This window comes from Mastacembelus armatus, chromosome 10, assembly GCF_900324485.2.
Source record: "Mastacembelus armatus chromosome 10, fMasArm1.2, whole genome shotgun sequence".
Classification (NCBI taxonomy): Eukaryota; Metazoa; Chordata; class Actinopteri; order Synbranchiformes; family Mastacembelidae; genus Mastacembelus; species Mastacembelus armatus.
The window spans coordinates 8,928,773-8,949,171 of record NC_046642.1 but is presented as its reverse complement, the minus strand read 5'-3'; the positions used below and the strand labels follow the sequence as shown (position 1 = coordinate 8,949,171).

The 20,399-nt window shown below is 40.6% G+C and overlaps 1 protein-coding gene across 1 annotated transcript; it reads right to left on the bottom strand.

Annotated features, from left to right (window-relative positions):
- Positions 1-6,527: 6,527 nt before the first annotated feature.
- vimr2 (vimentin-related 2) lies at positions 6,528-19,994 on the bottom strand. The gene is made up of 10 exons (XM_026330820.1): positions 19,888-19,994; positions 19,119-19,239; positions 18,854-18,994; positions 18,538-18,657; positions 16,188-16,283; positions 14,590-14,721; positions 12,895-13,026; positions 10,376-10,486; positions 10,121-10,245; positions 6,528-6,702 (listed from the first exon to the last, which is right to left on the bottom strand). The coding sequence occupies exons 1-10, from the start codon at positions 19,989-19,991 to the stop codon at positions 6,660-6,662; spliced, it is 1,125 nt and encodes a 374-aa protein (XP_026186605.1). The 5' UTR covers positions 19,992-19,994; the 3' UTR covers positions 6,528-6,659.
- Positions 19,995-20,399: the final 405 nt, after the last annotated feature.

The window sequence follows — 20,399 nt, the reverse complement described above, 5'->3', positions numbered from 1 at the left end:
CACTCAAAAATGTCATGCTATTCCTTTAACAACACATAGGTACTGTTCCTACCTCCTGCCATGAGATTTCTCACAAGTCAGCATCACACATGTTGTGCAACACCAGGCACAGGACTGCACTACACTCTATAAATATGAGATCTGATATTTCCAATATAAAATAGCTCTCTCTGTCCACTATACAACAATACCGACATACATACAGACCTGATCTCTTCCTATATAGAATAAACTACAGCCTTGTGTATTCCCTAAAGACCTTTCCTTGTATATGGAGACAGATGTTTATGCAGTTGCCATGAAAAGACTTGTCAATTAGTGAAGGAGCGGTAGAGGTGTTGCATGATGCACATTACCCTTTCAGAGAGTTGCCAGACAGCCCTGGTTGTGTCATCCACTGAAACACCATCCTCTCGGCAGGGTGGGGGCACACATTTGGGAACGAGGACACATCCTGAAAAATATAGACAAAATTTATTTTTACATAAATTGCCATTTCACCCTGTGGGAGTTATTGATAGCTTCTACACATGATGAAAAGTAAATATTCCCACAAAGGCGAAATACATCCCACTGAAACAAACACAGTTGAACTTTAGTATTTGCATATTAAGGTTTTCTTATTTGAAAGGTATTACATATCCTAAAACATATTACACACTAAAAATACATTTTCTCATAGAAATAAGAATAAACATAAACTTGGACTAAAAGGAGGAAACTGGGTTTGATTTCCTTTCATTCTAATGTTAGATGTGCCTGGGATACATCCATAAAAATTCACAAGGACATTGTGTGGCCATATTTAAGCAGGTCATGGCTCTAATTATCAATTAACTGGGTTATTACTCTCTTTTAACTCAGTGAGGCAGCACATATGAGCTGTTATGTATGTGAGATACTTTGATTAATGCTAATAAAAGACTTTTTTCAGTTCTACCATTCACACATAATTTCCTATAAAAGTTGCAATGGATCCAGATTTGTTGTTAATTTTCTGGTACAACTGCATATTTTTAGATATTCACATGAGAATAATTAGAACATATGTAATGTACTCTGTAATGTCGATATGAAGGTCAAGGCTTAAGGCAAAAGTAAAATAAGTAAAATAAAATCTGGGGTTTCAACAGTCTGAAATCTTTGAGATGCAGATCTGACGCAGTGTCTGGCCCTTTCTCCAAACATTTATCTTCATCTTCAGGATGGCTGCTGGCCCTGGCCTTGCCGCCAGCTCCTCACTGCTTGTTTGATGATTAAATACATTTTGATTTGCTGGGCCATGTTGTAAACTTCCTGTGTGGTTGCACCTTCAGGTCTGTGTTCCACACCGCTGCTCCCCAAAGGCCTTGCGTGAACACCATTATTATCCCTGCAAATTAGCCCAGTTAACCTGCCCCTGCTCCAGCTCACTCTTTGTTAACCCCTCATTTTTCACTGTGTCTGGACCATGGACCAAAGGGTTGTAGAAGCTGGTTTCCCCCTCCCCATCATCCCCATCTACCCTTGTCCCGGCAGATCTTAACCCCTGTGAATATTAAACAGCACAAACTGCAGGAATGGCTTGGCTAAATTAGAGGCAGATGTTGTTGAGGGGATTTGGTTGTGAAGTGTTTTGTCTGCAAACTGAGCTGTAAAAGATCGCAGGGCCAGCAGGTCCTCTGGTGAGCCTCTAAGGTGAAACAGCACAAGGGCAATATAACCATGTTGTAGCTGTACTTAGTCTCAATGGTGGGTGAACACTCAACCATCCATTTAATGGTCACTTATGAAGAAGACAAGCTGAACAAAGCTGAACAAAGAGCCTGTTTTGAGTTGGGAAACAAAAAAGATTAGCAGTGTTTGAGGAGTAAATAAAGTGGAAAAGTCCAAGATTAAATAGGTGGATATCTGGCTTAACACCACAACGTAATCTCAGTTTGGTCCATATGTTGTTGTGCTTTACTCCACACTGAGGTTTTTGTCAAATAAGACAGACTCCAGTTCGAGATGTGGAAATCATGTCAGCTTACAAGAAGATTACATTTTAATGTATGTAAAAATAAAATTAAAAAAAAAGCTACATGTGATTCAAGAATGGAAAATGTTGCTAACCTGCCAGTCATGTCAATTTGAGAGGAAGCAGGCCTGATATGTTTGGATGCCTGGGAAAAAGATGAATGACCAGTGTGCAAAGAAAATGATTTCGTAGTTTGTTCCAAATTTGAAAGCAGCCACTGCTCCAGGCTACGACTGCCGACATAAACTGTGACACATGTGATTTCTTACTTGCAGCCAAATTATGATAGTTTGGACTACTGGTGCTCTGGCTTCAAGTGGTCGGAGGCACAGGAAGAGGAATTGATTGTGGGTTCACATTAGTCAATGGGTGGCAACAGGAATAAATATTTTCACTGACTGAACTTTTTACAAGCAAAACAAAGCATTTTCAATCCAAATACATGACCATCTTAATGATTTAACCCAGCACTTATCAGTATTTGTATGTGAACTATCATCTGTGAGTAATCTGAAAGGTGTCACTCTCAGTGATGAACCTAGAGAGAATTTTCTCCTGGCTGCATTTGCCAACATGAGTTTGGGTGTGTAGAGTACAGGGAGCAGACTGTGACAAGGTGAAGCTTCACATGGTGAATAAATTCAAGGGTGGCCAAGATCCAATCAGGCCATTTGCCAGAAATCCAAGACAAAACATAGCAATAAAGCCACTATGCTTAAAAAGATGCTAACATCTTTTAATGGGTATGAGAGCCACTGCAGCAGAACAAAAATCCTGGCTGTTTTTTTCTTGTGTTCCCAGTAGCCCAGACTTTTGTCTGTTTCAATCCAGCACGCCTTGTGAAGTTGATTAACTGAACACTTTGGGACAAAAGAAAAACTCTTATCAACTTTGGCCGTGACTAATTCACTGTGTGGAGTTTGGGGAAATTAAAGAAAAGCTGCTTTGCTTTATCTCCTGATCCCAAGACAAGGTACTAAAGCATTTGCCAAGAAAAAAGGCATAAAAATATCCTAAATGTCAGTATGAAGAGTCTCATGTTGGTGGAGTTTGCCACCTGCTCTGGGACAGACATGAGGGGGATCAAGGGGTAAATGTGGGGTCATGGCTGTCAGCAGTCTCTCAGTTATACAGGCCAAATGGGACTGCAGATATGAAGACAGCAACAGCTACAGTGATGACAAGATGGGGGGACCCAGGAGGGTTATACAGTCACACCAGCAGCATATTCGTTCAACGCTGAATGGCATAGAAACTCCTTCTGTCAAGAGCTGTGTCTGTGTGTATATGTTTCTTTAAGTAGTTTTCTCTCGGGACTCTGGCCATGTCTCATGATGCTCCCACAGTGGAAGCCTGACCACGACCCTATGAATAAAGAGGGATGCCCACTTCCTGCCACCCTCAGGCATCCCAGTCTTGTCTCAAGAGAAAGGGGCCCCATAATTTATTATTTGTTTCCCTCCTGTGAAGGCAATACTTTCTCAATAGCTCTTTCTCCTTTGTATATTTTTACTGTTCTTATTTTCTTCCTTGATTCAACCCTGTCCTCTCTTATTTATTTGCTTTCTAAACACCAGCTTGGTTTGTTACGTCCAAGCTGCCATGAAGAGACTTATAAAAATGACTTTTTTGCTCACTGAAGACAGTGTTTATTTGTCTGAGTGAACCTGAAGGCATACGAGTATTTTAGGGATACCTATGTATAGGTGACAGCTAAGCTGAGTCATACAAGCTGACCTGGGTGAGCATTACCTCAGGCCTTAATCAGATTCCTCTGCTGCAGATTGAAGATATGACAACCAACACAACCAGCTCAGATGTCATAATTTATCAGCCTGGCCCTTCCACTCCTAATGTAGACATTTCTGCACCATGTTAAGTTAATGGGATGTTATGTCCAGAGCATGTGTTGTGTGAAATGGTTTCTTTCAGCTCAAGCAAACCATCAGTGAAGTCACAGAGAAACACTGGATCTCACACCAAAGGGATCAAACTCTCATTTATTCCCAGCGGTGACTTCTTTGTTTGTTGGTGTTGGTCACATTTTGCTGCTTTCTCAACCACAGAAACAAGGCAAAAAAAAAAACAAAAAAAAAAAAGGGACGAAAAGGCCAAAGCACTGGATGAGCACTGATCCATAACTCAGCTTTGAAAGTTCCTGACTTTAAGGATTCAAGGAGCAGAGGTGCCACAGTCCTGCCCCAGGCCACTAAATGTCACCAGCCAGCTTTGAGGGGTTAACATGCCTTTTTCTCAGTTGTCAAGAATGTGTGATGGGGGCAAAGGAAAAACAGAAGAGGACAGAGGTCATCACATTCACAAATATCAAGAGTCTTTGAAATTCTTAATTACGTTATAAAAGAAGTTGGAAATACCAGTGCTCCAAAATCCAAACACAAGTCACTTAACAATCAAGTTTTTGCTTTTATAAGAGCACGTCTGGATTTCGACACCCTGAGAGCCCGTTTATTTATCGTGTATTAGTATTTGATAGGAGTGAGGTTGTCATGAGCTTTTGTCATATCCTAACCAGAGAGCATTTCTCTTATACTGTGAATGTTCACTGGGTTATGAACCATCAAGCTCTCTGAGGTCGTCTGGAAAGGTTTGTTTACTGTATCTGGAGTTTAAACTAAAGACTGAGCTTTCGGTTTTATTCACCACATATTTGGAATAAATTCACCACAAACCTGATTTGCTCCAACTATTTTGTTTTGTTTGCTATGTTTGCTATTTATTTGAAAGACACCACTGAAATAATATATATATAGAGATAGATCAATAGATCGATAGATCGATAACATTTATTTGTGTAGATTGAGATTCTTATTGGAGATATTGGAGATTTTAAAAAAATCCTTTTTCTTACCCTGACCTTTGCCAGCTCTTTGTGAGCACTCACCCCAACTGGTCGAGACATATGGCAGCCCAAACTGAGCCCGCTTCTGCTGGAGTTTTCTTCTATTAAAGGGAATTTTTCCTCCCCACAGTCACCAAGTGACTGTGTGTGTGTGTGTGATTTGGCGCTATACAAATAAATTGAAAAAGTGTGAATTTTACTATTTCCAGTCCAGTCTGTTTCATACATTTTCATACAGTCCACTACATTTCCTCAAAAGGCACAGCAGCCAAGAAGATAAAATGTGAAAACATAACTCCTACAGAAAGACAATTACTCTGCTTTATCTTAAGATATTTTCATATTTGCAACAAGGCAAAGACAGTGCAGTCCCGTGAGATTAGGAAGGCTGAGTAGTTCGTTGGCTTTTTATTTTAGAGATTGGAGCACTGTGGGAAAACAGCCTCCTCTAGCTCCTCTCCTCTGAGATCTTGACTGAGCTCTGCAGTCTGGAGAAAACAGACACAGCGGCTTCCTCCTGAGTCGGCCATGTTTCATGTCGGGACAATTAAACAAGTCACCGTGGCCACTCCTCTCCAGCCACTGCTGCAGACACTGAACTTATTATTACACAGGCACACTCCTCATCACCATAAGTTCACCGACTGTGGCTAATCTTATCCGATCTGTTATTAGCAGCATTTTTCATCTTTATGGCAGAGCTAACAATGCTTTGAGATTGTTAATAGCTGGATATGTTCAGATCTCACGTTAAGCATGAAGATGACCAACAGAGGGATCACTAAACATAAATCACTGCCTTCCAAAGAGTTTCATAGTGCAGGGAAAGATTCACAAGCAGCTCTTATACAAAAAGAAATCACAATATGTGACCTCTCAAGCAAAACTAGTTTTATTTCATTTAAATCTAAAGCACATTGTCACGCTTATGCAGAAACAGGAACCAAAAAATGATTTATCACAGGCAGCTTGCAGAAAATAAGGAAAAGATTACTGAGAAACATCTTAACCAAACTCTTATTTCTGAAATGACAGCAAATTGGGACATTGCTTTCCAAAGAAAGAAAGAATAATGAATCACACAGACATTTCTTGTAAAAAAAAAAAAAAAGATCCAGGTGCTCAATTTGTAAGAGCTGCAGAAAAACAACTTCATGAACCATTTGAAAAGCAAACACGGTTATATGTAAAACCAATAGGAATACATGACTGTAAAAGCAAAAGGAAGGGAAGACACTTTTAGTTACTCAGTAGAGAGAGAGCTGTCAATACATTTGTTAACAGTGAGGGGGTCAAGGGTTAAGAGCTGGTAATCAGTTTGAGTGATGGATGAGGTGGTATCAGAAAGGGAATGACTATATGGAGCCACAGTTTCACTTGTGTGTATGTGTTTGTGTCTCTCGTCAACATAGATGAGACAAAATTTTTATGAATTATATGAAGTAGTGGATAAAAATCAAACCCACATAAGAAATTGTCCCAGCCAGACTCTAAATGTACACACACTCATCACGAAGCCCACACCCTCCCACTAGTTTTAGACAGCTCCATCCTTCTTGGAGTCTCGGGGTCATCTGCCAGAGACCGGTTATCAATGACCTGGCTTAGGCCTCCAGACAGCATTAATCTGTCATGATAAGTTTGCTTCTGCTCAAATTGCTGCATTGGTACATTAAGCCTCATCCGAGTTCTGCTTTGGGTCTGGTTTCTGTGTTATTCTTTTTTGCCTGTTTTCTAATCCATGTGTGGGGGAGAATCCAGCCACAATCCAGCCAGTCAGTCCGACTCTTGAGCCTCGAATCACAGGTTACACAGCCTCTCCTCCTCTCCCTCCACCAGACTCCTGAACCAGAGAAATACATTAATAAATAAGAACTCACAGTTAGTGCTGCTTAACTGCTGGAGTCCATAATATTACAATTTATTAAGGTTGGAGTTTTTTTTTTGACCTTGTACACAACAATTGACAAGGCTATCAAACCTTAGTCTATTTTAGGATTGCAACTGTAGTTTTCATCATCTCTCAGTGAGTTAATGAAGTTAAGTTTGCTCAAAAAAGTTTGGGGAACATTAAAAACTGCCCACCATAATTTCCTAAAGCCCCTACCAAAGTCTTCAAATAAAGCGCATCGTCCAATCAACAGCCAGAAATTTCTATTCAACATGACTTATCAAAAAAGATTAAAAAAAAGAAGCACACTTAAACATCATCACTTATCAAAACAGATCTACTGATGCAGCTATTGTGATATGTCCAAAAGATCCAGCTGAGATGGTTTTGTCAACCCAGCAAAACACTGAATCATTGATCCTCATTAGCATGTTAGGAATATAGCAGTAAATGCTTCCTACATGTGTATTTAAACCTGCAATAACAGACTGCATTGGCCATTTGCAGGCTGACACACCGCAGAGCAGACACAGAGGGATGTGTTTGGTCTCTACCAACTGCTGAGGGAAATATCTGTGCTCACCAGATAGTCACTGCATGTGCCTGTCTGAGTGGTGAAAGTGAACCACAACAGTAAAGTTGTGAGCTGGAAAACCAAAACAATGAGTGGAAAGATGCTGCAACACTTGGTACAGCTGAGGGAAGTCATATGATTCATATAAAATATTGACTATAGCAGCATTAAAACAGGACATACAGTCAACAAGTGCTAAGTGTCCATTTACAGTAACTCAGAAGGATGTTGTCAAGGGATGAGGTACTTGTTGCTATGTCACACAGCAGTGTGAGCAGACCACAATATAGCAGGATAAATAGCACTGTGATATGGTTCACATTAGCAGTGAGCAAAAGCAGTGAACATCTGCCCAGACTGCTCTGAGATGCTTTCACAGGCAATAAGCCACCCAGTAATGGCAGCTGGGGGTCATTAAGGTCTATTGTGCAGACAGTTTGCCACGGCACGGAGAGAATAAATAACCACCATTTTCATTTCTTATTCATGGTTTTAATCATGGATGACAAAACATCCAGTAAATAAATAAAGGGAGAGAAAAAAGTTGGCATCAACTGTGTGTCTTTCCTGTGCCTTAAATGTCTTTGGGACAGTCTGTTAGGTAACGAAAGGGAATTAAAACTGTGGCGAATTTAGAAATGTGTGTAAGGGGGGGCTGACATTAACAGGCTGGCGTGGAGAAGAGCTGGCGGTGACCCAGCACACAGCGCTGACAGTGTGAGGTCCTCTTTGCCCATTCTAATTAGCTACTGTGAGGGTCTGAGCATAGGCCTGCAGCAGGGTCCCCCGGGGGTCAAATGCAGCAGGATCGGCAATGGAGGGTCGCAGGAGGAAGTCTGTGGCAGAAGGTTGCGATGGCTGAAGTGCGTCATTCCACATACCAGGATGGCAGATGGTTAAAGAACCTCAGTGAATGGAGGGAATTACATGAAACATCTTCAAGGTTGCAGGAAACTGCCTCATATTCAGGAGCGGTTTCCTCTGACCTCAGTTGGCCTGTGATGTCACCCCTTTGTCTGCAGAAATATCTTACTATGGAGAATGCGGATGTCCAGGTGACATTCCATGAAATGCCTGTATATTATCCGCCAGAGTCTTATGGAAGTACTCCTTGTTTTTATCCATGGTCACACTTTTGTTGAAATTTCTTGTCGACGCAAAAGAAAGAATGGACAGCTTACACTTCAAAACTTGCTCATATGTGAAGAATGTCATTAGTAAACAGAGCATCAAATGAATCTAAATCAAATGAAACCATAGGTCCTTTGTCCATAGCTGTTCATTCCCCTCTATAGGCTTAAATAATGTGTGGCACTTTACTGAGCACTGTATAGGATGTCTGTTTTCATTTGACCCCCCCACCACAAACAGCAAAGATGGGAATCGACCATATATAGTTTGTCTGGGAGGGCTCAGTGTCTGCAGGTTTTAATTGCAATCAGGAACTGCAGCAGGACTTGAGCACATTAAACAGGAGAGAACAAACTAATCAGTGAAATCACCCTGTCCACTGTTTTTGTTGGAAAGCAGACATGTCTGTCTATCCCTGCACTGTATAGGTCATCACATTGACCCACAGCCTCTCAAACAATTAAAGCACATTCTCCTAACTCTATTATACATATTATACACATGACATAAGGTGTGTGTTAAAATTTTAGGGTCTCATTTAGGAATAACTATCCAAAGCTAAATTAAGATGAGAATTCTCATCATGAAGGCCTTGAGGTTCACAGTAAATGCTGTGTTTATGGCAGCTCTTCATTACAAAATGTATAAAAGGTGAACTGGGTCAGCACTAGTACGTTCTTTTATCACATATTAGGTTTTTAGGTTAAGTTTGTAAAATAAAACCCAGGAGAAAAGATCAATTATATCTTTCCACTCCCTAAAAGAATCTAAAATTCTATGTATATGAAGCTTCATCAGACGTTTCATATCAAATAGATTCCTAATACAAAAAGTGTCAAATTCCAAGTGTAATATATTTTATGTAACATGGTCTAATATAATAATCAAAATTCATAATCTTTTGGGTGAGTTTGATTTTTAATAGATTTTGTTGGGTGGAAATATCAGTGCATACAATGTATAAATAGAATATACAGTGCAAAAGATTTAGATGGAGTCTTATATTGCATGTTATCACCACAGATATTTGATTAGTCAAATAAATATTTAATAGATGCAATAAGTAATCTTAAATAATAAATCCTAAATAAATATATTGTGTATTTATAAATGTCTACAGTATTTATACCCTGCTTAAATTTATATTTGGCGACATTAAGTAATGTGATTATTTCAGTTTTTTTTTTACTTCATTTATATTCCCTATATACAGTTTTCATTTGTAAATGTTACTGAACTGTTTTCACATTATTTATGTGTATCGATGAACCCTAGGATGACCAGCAACTGTATGACTACAAAACCTATGTGGAGCCAATATAAACAATAAATAATTAAAGCAATCACAGGAAAATATGCGTTGGATTTAGAAACTGGTGAAGAAAGTTCTCAGATCCTTTAGTTAAATTTAAGTAGAAATACCATAGTCTAAAAACAAATAAAAGTCCAACATTCAAAAGTAGCTTCAAGTGAAAACATTCGAGAAACATCCAAACTTCTAAAATCTACAGTAAAATAGAGTAGTTGAATAAATGTGCTTATTTACTTTCCACTGTCTGCATAGTCTGAAACTGTATAGCCCAGAACATCTATTATTCAAAAGAGCTTTACACAGACAGAAAAAAAACAGCTTTCGATCAGCTTTATTACACCAGACTGTCTGACCTGTAGGCAGCAATCTCCATGTCTCTGGCCATCTTCTCACTGAGCAGCTCCTTGTAGTCCTCACACTGCTGCTTCATCTGCGCTCGGAGGTCGAGCTCCTGGTGTCGCATTTCATCTATAATACACTGAATAACACACACACACACACACACACACACACAGAGGATGGGGGAGTTGGAGTGAGATTAAATGAATGAATTAGTCGAAACCACTGGTCCATTACAGGTTATGATTACATTCAGTCCACTCTCATACCTCCAACTCAGCAGTCTCATCCATGTATGCAGCCTTCTTCATCTCAACCTCGTCCTCCAGCTCCTCATTACACTTCTCAAGCTCAGTAAGCTCCTTTAGAAGCTCTGAAATCTACAGAAACAAAATACAATATATCCATAAATAAACTATCTACTGAATTATCTTTGTGACACTAATGACACTAGTCTATGGCACTACTGTCCCTTCATGGTAATTTTTAGTTCAAGAAGATAAAATTGAAACCTTGAACCTACTTTTGTGATAAAATAATGTTTTAGTAAACAATCATTTTACCTGTGCAGCTGATCCTAAGCAACATTAGTTCCATTCATTTTACTTGTGTTTCTGGCCACTGAAAATAATATGTTCAGACATCTTTTGGCTCAGTTTTGGTCTCACCAAATACTGAGCAAAACCTACAACTATGAAAACCTTGGTTTCTATTGCTAAGAAGCTGGTCTGTAACTTTGTCTATCTGCCGTTTGATGGGGAGCAGGTTTCCTGGAGCTTTGCAGACATGCTAGGAGCAATGGTTTATGGATGTACAGTTTGATCTGTATGTCCAACACTCAAGCTCAGACTGAAGGCTCAAACTAAAGCTAACTGCTGAATGGACTCACATGAAAGTTTGCCTCCACATAATGAATCTGACTGACATTAATAATCCACTGACATTTTCTCTAGGGGCCACCACACAGCAGACAGACATTTTGAGTTTTAAGTTAAATGTCTCCACATGAAATTTACCATCAAACTAACACCCTAATGATGAGAGCAGAATTTGCAGGCAATAAAAGCAGAACAATGGGGAAAACAGAGTCACCACAAGCAACCCCTTTTATAGAACACATAGCCAATTGATCCATTGTTGATACAAAAACTGACAAAATATAAGTCCTAATAACGTAAACTTAAACAAGCCAATCAACCTGACTGACGTAGATAAAACAAGTTACTTTACATCTGCCGCAAACTAACCAAGAAGCATTTCTTGCCCCATGTCTAAAGCAGTGACGTCCTGCCGTAAATAATTAAAGCAATCACAGAAGTTCAACAATTAGCTGTCAAAGCCAGATGGGGAGCCAGGCGGTCCTGCTCATCTTTCAACAAGATCATGTGCACAGAGGAAGACCCGGTTGCTACTCAGAGGCTGATGATGATTCCCCAACCTGGTTGAGTCACTTATGCACACACTCCTCTGTTCTTTCTGGCATGATAAGTGAGGCCTGGCCACTAGTGTGTATGAGAGTAGTTGCGTACAACCCCATCAGTGCCTGCTCTATTATATACATCTCTGCGTCAGGGCTGATTTCACTGCAATCTGTTTGTTTGGCCATGTTGTGTCTCAGTGGGAAACGAGACCCGAGGCATCCATCACATGCAAGAGAGGAAACAGAGCAGATCAAGCCGAGCTGTTCATCCGTCATCCTGGACTGAGCAGAACTGGGGCTGCATATTAGAGAAAAGTAGATAATGTTGGGAGAGTTATGCTGTGGTTTATTTAAAGATGTGGAGGTAGGGCCACACTAATGAGAACCAAACCACCATGTTTGTTAGATGTGGTTAGGTGTCAGCTGCGGTCGAACCACAGATGGATGTTAAGGAGAGTAGACTGAACTGAGAGGAGGTCATTCCTGTTTCCTGAAGTCACCCAGTGATTTTACTTGAGTCACAATTTCCTGGTTTGTCTCTTTTATTGATGCCTCACTTTGCTATTTTATTCAAAGCCCAGTTGCTTTCACTGCATTTTGCTGCAAGCTGGATGAGAAACATCTGATGAAAGTTTATTTCCTCTCCTCAATTTTCGGAGGAAGCACCAGTGTGAGTGTGTGTGACGTTTTAAGACGTTTACGACACTGCATGAGCCCTGAAAGACTGTACTTAATAACTAAGGACACGGAGGGCAATAAATCCTGTCTGAGCTGAAGTCGAGCCTTTCACATCTCCTGCTGAAAGTGTCCACAGATTAAACTCTCTGGTCAGCAGGATCTCCCACACTGTTGCTCTGCTGTCACTCAGCTGCTCTCCACTCCCTTCGCCTGCTGTGGGAAACCATTCATTTCGACCATTATGTCTGATTTAGGAGCTGATGGTTGACACACAGCTAGTTGTGGGTTGTGGGACTTCTTTCCTCTTTGACAGTAAAGAGGTGGGAAATGTATTATGGGAAAATCTGAATCTGTAGCTGGTATCCGAAGGATTTAAATCTCGTGTAAATCTGAGACTTAAAGGTGTTAACCTCTTACCAGAAGTCGTAACTAGTCATGCAGACAGGTTTGGTTTTGTCAAGACTCAGATCTTAGTTGCAGAGATTTATATGTCTGACAGATAGAAGACTGGATTGTTGTTTTTGGTTCAGCACAGCTTAAAAAATACATTTCAAAAATTAAACCACAACATTTCTTTCAAGGAACAATGTTGTTATTTGTCTGTAGTTTTCAAAAGCAATAAATTAAAGTTTTGTGTTTCTATGTATTTTGGGTGAACTGACTGGGTGAACAAAAACACAGTTGACTCACCAGCATCTTCATTTCACTGATGTTCTTTGTCTTTGGCAAGTCTTTGACCACTGACCCTATAGCTCCTCTGACTTCCAGATGTTTACCATCACCTCTGCGAACCACAGCAGAGGCCACTGCACCACACTCATACTGTAAGAAAGATAAAAACTAGTCCATTTGTTAGAGTTTTTCAATATGTACATTTTTTAAAAATTAGCAGATCCTTCAATTTTTTCATTTTTTAAGATCATGGAGGTTAGCACTCTCTTTGACAGGAGATGGTTAAACCTCTTTTTTGTGAAACCACATTCAAGATTAGATGGAACAAATGCGCCTGAAATAAACGACATGAGGGTGCACAGGTGTGTGGGAGCCAGCCAGCAATCACCATTACTGTTCAAACCCAATAGCAATCATTTTAGCATCAGGACAATTGCGCCTCGTAATCGAGGCCAGGCACAGACGGGACGGTGTCCAGCTGGCGAGGGAAGAGAGTGAGTGGGAGGGAGAAAGAGCAAATAGACAGAGTTTAGGGGGTATGAGAAACACACCTACAGACACACAAACATATAAATATGCTGGATACCCTTCAGTCTTTCGTCCAAATGAAGGACACACACAAAAGCTTCAACGCCAGTGCTGCTGAGGAGCCTGGGAAGGCGGCCAGCAGTCTGATTACAGCCCTGACCTCTGAACTGGGCAGACATCCTTGCCCCAGAGGGGTCAGACCCACCGGAGCTATAGTCTGACCCCAGTGCAGCTCCTCTACGCTTGTAACCCGCACTCAGGTACACAAAGGCATTCTGTTCAGGTCCAAAACTGCACCTCTGATTCTCAAGTTCTTCTCTGCTGTTGTGTTAAGAGGGAAAGAAAACAAGTGGGAGTCTCATTGTGTGATTTGTGAAAGCTGAGATTTACATCTGGGCCTGACCAGGCTGTTTCCGAAAGAAAGAGAGAGAGAGAGAGAGAGAGAGAGAGAGAGAGAGAGAGAGAGCGAGAGAGAGAGAGAGAGAGAGGGTGATGTGGTGAAAACAGAAGGGGTCAAGTGGTCAATAGGAGGTTGGCAGCTGGTTTCTGGATAGTGTGTATCAGTGTTGAAAGAAGTACATATATTTTTTCATTTAAAAGTAGTTGTACCATGTTTTAGGGATAGTATAAATGGAAAAAGACAATGCATGCATCATGGCGTACATGAAGCATGTGGCAGGGGCAGTGTGGTGAGATGAACTCACCCTAACCTTCCTCAAATGAATACATGAAAAACACAGAATGCCTCATTTCCATCCTGTTTCTACATGTTTTTTTTTAACTATCTTGTTACTTCCTTTTTTCTGTAATAGTTTAATGGAAAACTAATTAATGTTTTGCTGATTTTCTAGAAATCTGGTTAAAAATTGCATTTGGATATGAATATAAACATCTGAAACAGCAGCTTCTGGAGGTAAAGGTTGGTAACCACTGGTTTAATCATTACCAATATATTTTTTTAATGTAAAATTTTAAGTAACTAGTAAGTACTTGAGGAAATACATTTTGCACTACTGGTGTTTAGGGAGTTTATTCGTTCAATTACGCGTAGTTGAATAAGAGCAAAAAATAAAATAGTACTGTGATCCTAAAAACATATGCAGGGAAGCTACTGTAAAGCTTTTGGCATAAAAAGGCTTCCGCTTCATGACATGTTTATGTGTTTTATGTTACAGTGTGCTTCACCTGGAGGCTCTCAGCCAGCTGGCAGTAATACTCCTTTACATCCAAGGCCGGCGTGATGTCAGGGCTGCCAAATTTAATGGCTGCCACCGCTCCTGTAGTCCCCTCAGTCGGCTCCAGCAGACTCTCCACTGCCTGCTTGTACACGCCACACATACAAATACACAGTGATGAGGAAGTACTCAAAATATTTAGCATTTTTTGTATTTTTGTACAATTTTACCAACGGAACATGAGATCTCCTCATAAAATATGATGCATTATGATTGGTCAAACCACCAAACAATAAAATGAACTACATGTTAACCAGCTGCAACATTACAGTGGCTTGAGTGGTTTTATTTACCATATAATGCATCTAATTTTATTATTAGCTTGGTGCATGTAAAATATTAATTTGTTGTAGCGCAGTAGTATAAAGTGGCATGAAATGAAAATACTCCAGTTAAAGTACCTGTTATGTAATAAAATCAGTGTTTTCACCACTGCAAATACATACACAATACATTTTATGCAGTTACACATACATCGAAGACATCGGCAGTCTTTAGTGTCCAATGTGTAGTAAAAAATACCCTCATCCATTACAATAAAAATGAACTGTTATGAAGCAGGAGAGGCAGTCGAACATTTTTCTCCTTTCCCTCCACCTAAATAACGACATGGCTGCCGATTTGTCAGGGGAATATGGGGTATCTGGAAGTGCTGATAATAACAGTTAATAAAACAAAGGGAACTTCTGTTTTCATTTGGTATTCAGCTGCATTTCCCGGACTGTGAGTTATCGAGCGTGTCCCAGAGGGAGTGTGTTAAACGCTGGGCGGCCTGGCTTTGCAGAGAAAAAAAACAGAGTGATGGAGCTGCTGCTGCTTCAGCTGCCTCGCTCTCTCTGCCTACAGCCTCAAGATCTGATACTGGGCGCGTCTGTCATCTCCTGGAGAGGTGGAGAATACTGTAGAAGGTGCAGAAAGCAGGGTGTGTGGGGATGTGATAAAGGCAATGATGTGTGTTAAATATGGCTGTTTTAAAGCAATAGCTCAATATTTCTGGGAAAAGCTTATTTGCTTTATTGCAGAAAAAAAAGATTTGCTTTGAGCAACTAAATTATTATTATTTGTGAACTAAATTATTTCTGAAGTTACTGCTTCCACAGGCTGGCTGTTTCCTGTGATTTCAGTCTTTATGCTAAGCTACGATAATAGGCTGCTGGCAGCAGGTTGATATTTACTTCACAGTTTTGGGAGTGGTATCAATCTTCTAATCTAACTCTCTGCCAAAAAGCAATGAGCATTTTTCCCAAAATGTCAGACTATTCCTTTAGGACAGCAATAACATCTCAGATGAATATAAAATATTAATAAAGGTATAATTTTGTTGCAAAATTGTCCAGGTTTCATCGTCTCTCCACATGTTTCTGTTTACATGGCTGTTTTTCTGTTAGCAAGGTGACTGGGGTCATCATAGCTGTGTTTGTCCACACTGGGCATTTCTCCAGCGCGCCTGTCTGAACTACAGTAAGTGCTTCATTTTGAGTCATTTTCATGGTGATGAACTGTTCTTGTTTCATCACACTGCAGTTATACTTTTTCTCTCCCTCTCACCGACTTGTGCTTGGCCTCCATGCTGGCCAGCTGCTCCTCATAGATAGCCACTTGCTCCCTCAGCGCCAAGCACTCTGTTGCCACAGCATCCGCTTCCTGCAAGGAAAGTTAACAGAAAACAAGGCTAAAAGTAAACAAGTTCAACTTAATTTATGCAGGTGTCTGAGAGGAGCACTCTGCAGTTTGGGAACTAAATCACACCACACTTTGAAATAAAGTGGAAAAAGTCTGTGTTGCCACCCTGAACACCCATTATAAGAAGAATCTGCACCAGCACATCCACCCTGTTTCACTGAACAGCAAGTAGACGCCGCAATGCAGAGGAAGGGGCAGGAGGAGGAGGAAGATGAGAAACAGGCTAACTAGACACAAAAGCCCTGTCTACCAATCCATTCACCAGCAGGGGTTCTCAGCTCATCTACTCTTTTTAAAGAACCAGATTAATTGGTGTTGGATGCAATTACTGTGGGTGCCTGCATTTACATTTGGACGCATGCAGGGAGGGTTTGGTGGTGGAGCCGAAAATCCTTGCTGGGAGGGTGGCAGGGTCCTTGATGGACAGCAGTAGGCAAAAGTTCGTCCTGCTGCTGCCTGTGTTCAAGCATGAGCCAGCAGCTGGAGAGGAGCTTGCTTTAAATCCAGGAGAATAAAATTAGCATTCATTAGAAGTTTTGGCAAATGTTACCATCCTTTTAGCGCTGTTTTGATTTCTACCAATCCTGAGGCAAATATCTTGCTTTTCAGTTGTTAGATGCTCCACTGTGTTCACCAGCTACTCCCTAACTTTGATGGCTGTTTGGTGCTGAGGGGGTAGTATAGTGGTGCAGTGGGTTTTAAGAGTTTTTTTCTCCTGCTGTTGCCTGCTGTGAGTGGAAACAATGCTGGTGAGAGCAGCGTGGCTAACTCGAACATTAAAGCTGTAAAACTAAAACAATGACCTGAAAGCTTTAAAGCCTAAAACACACCGTATGAAAAACTGCAGATCTGGGAAATATTCTCATGTAGATTAAACATCTTTGCAAAAATTTGATCAGCTTTTCCTTTAAACCTGCAATAATCAAGCTTTCGACCACATGGTGGCAGCAGAACAACATACTGACACATCACCTTTTAGCATGATATGAAAGAAAAACTCTTTCTTTTAGCTCAGTTTACAGTGTCCACCAACTTCTAAAGAAATATGTGGCTATTTAGCTGGTTCACTTGTGTTGCTGCGTTTTACTGCAGGAACCAACATCTGGCAAAACAAGAAAACTTCCATGAGACAATGAAGAGGGAAAATCTGTGGGCCTAAATGTGAGGCAGGATTGGCAGGAGGGAAGCAATAGTCGGTGTAGTACACGTTTAAAAAAAAAACAAAAACAAATGTGTCATGTTTCATCACTGTCAGTCTATCATTATGCTGAGAAAACCGGAGCTAGTGTTTGGGCTAAGTTGTACTGTACTCGCTCCTCTCTTCCACATCTCTGCTCTTCCTCTACCTCGATTTCCCACCAAGTCTTGTCACTCTGCAGCTGCTTCCAATTCACAACCAGAGAAGTGAGCCAGCAGGAACATTAGGGTACCGTATTACAGCCTGCATTACATCTGTAAGAGAGAAATTAAAGCCTCCCTCACATCTGGCCAGGCTGGAGGGAGATGGGCTCTGGCATGTGTGATGGAGAGGAGGGGATTTGGAAAAGTTGGTGGCTCAGGTTGCAGGGGGTTGCCAGCCCAGACTGCTGGTGATCAACACCCATTGGCTAGCGCAACAGAGGAGCAGCTGTGCAGATACACCAGTAGTCCGAGGGGAGATGGAGCAGGGATATGCTTGACAACACTGCCATCTAATGTTGATGATATATTATTACAAACCAGGACTGATCATATTCAGTACAGTATGTGAATACTGTGAATAATAAGTTTTAACAGAGCACTCCGTCCAATTTTACACATTAAGGTGTAAGCTGCCACTGAGGTCACATCCTTACACACTTAATGGGTATTTAATAGGCCAAAGTCAGGATTTCTATTCCCATTTCATATAAAGTCTACCACTTTAGGCCATTAAACAAATATGGAAATGAATTATTCCCCATTTACCAGGCAGAATATTACCCTTGGCAGAGGTTTTGAAACTGTGTGTAAGATAAGAAAATAAAATGTACAGACAACACAGCAGAAAAGTTAAGTCATTATATTATTTTTAAGATGCAAAACTTTTAAGGTATTTTTTGTTGTCTGGTCAAATTCCTGGGAGGTTGTAATTAGGACTCATGGACTCAGTGTTTCTCAAATCATGGCTAAAGCTTTGTCTTCCACTAAATTTATTGTAGTCAGGTACAGTTACCATGATGTTTACAGCTATTACCTCAGCAACGTCTTCACGTTTTTGCTGGACAAGGATCCTCTGATGTGCAGCCTTCTCATATTCTTTCTTCAGATGTTCCAGCTCTCTCCTCAGCTCTCCAGTGTCACACAGAATCGCATCCTGTAAGGAGATGCAGGGGAGACAGTGATGGATCTTGACAAGGTTACAGATCAAGCCTGTCTGTCACTGTGCAAACTTCAGTAAAATTGATGTGACGGGATGAGACGTGAAATGGATTGTGTATGAGAAAAGCTAATTCAGGCATGTCATCACACAGTGAAACACGCAGCAGACACACCCAGCAGCTGTACCCTACCCTTTCCTTGCACAGTCTTTCCACCACTGCATCCAGATTGGTGGTGGCGATGCTAGAGGAAGCTTGTTGATTTTTCAGCTTCTCCTCCAGCTGCACAATCTGACATTCAAGAGACTCATTCTCCTCCTCAAAGCCATGGGCCTACAGGTTACAGAAAAGAGGGGAAAAACCAGGTACAATCTGCAGAAATATATATTGTTCACTGCATCATTTATCAAGAACAGTAAAGTGCTAATGTGTCACCAGGAACAGTGTTTGTCCTCACCAGTTCAATAAGCCTGACAAGGCGGTCATTGAGGGCAGCAATGACGGTGCGATCCCGGACAAACCGGTTCAGATGCTCCTTGTTGACAGACTTGATACCTAAGAATTCAATAGCCGCACCCCTGAGAGGACACAAACCGCCAATTTGCTGGTCTGAGTTCTGAAGGCGCCACCCAACTTCATGTGTGCATACAGTAGAGCGCACAGACATTAGTGGATACTATCCCAAATAAATGAACCAAAACAAAAATCTATTTAACCTACGACATCATTCTTTAAATGTTTCAGTGCATTTTTTCGCTATTAGTCATGGTAAATGAATACCATGGACCATGCTGACATTTCTTTTCTGAGAGCACAAAAGGCATTTGTCGTTACCATTCAAACTTTCCCTCAGGGAAACACTTTAGTTTAACCAGCCCTATTCCACTTTTCCATTCTCTAAACATTAAACGGGTTATATAAGGAAATTCTTCTACAAATACATGTTTACATTATTATTATGTGTTTTAAACAGGATATTTAATTATTAGAGACTATATAATATTATTATATACTGCTTATTAATGCTTAAACGGCTGCATTAAAGGAAAGTACGTGTAAATCAACAACAATCACAGTACACAAAGGCCTGAATCATTTGCTTCTGGTGTAAAGCATTCTAAAGTTCTCATTTTGGCACAATGCTTGAAACTGACATCTTACTTGCTCGAAAACTAAAAAAGTCATGATTTGGTGATGTCACCTTCTACCCAGAGACCAACACTAACCTGTCAGAGGCTCTGTACTGCCCTGCACACTGCAGACTCATCCCTCCACTTCGACCCCAGTTATCTTCCTCAAACAGCCTGCGGTAAGAAGACACTCTGAGCATGGCCATGGCTGTGGACAGATTCACAGTGGGCTACAAGACAACAACAGGCAAACAGAGGCTGCAGGTTCAAGGTGGAGGTCTATATAACCACAGGGACTGAGAATGTAACAATGAGGTGAAGGATCTCTCATTGGCCAACGAGGAGACTAACAATAGCGTGAACATCAGGCAGTAACGATTTCACATGCATCAGAGGAGAATGTGTGAAATCACTGTAATTATTTATCTAAAAACAAAACTGTCAACAGGATTTACACCCATTTATTTTTTTCTTCAAAAAGGGAATGTTGAACTGGAACAGAAACAGCTTTCTACATAGTTTTATTTCTGTTAAATAAATTAAAAGTACCAAAAAAAAAACAAAAAAAAAAAAAAACTGACCGCTGAAAAATGGTGCAAGTGTTTCCA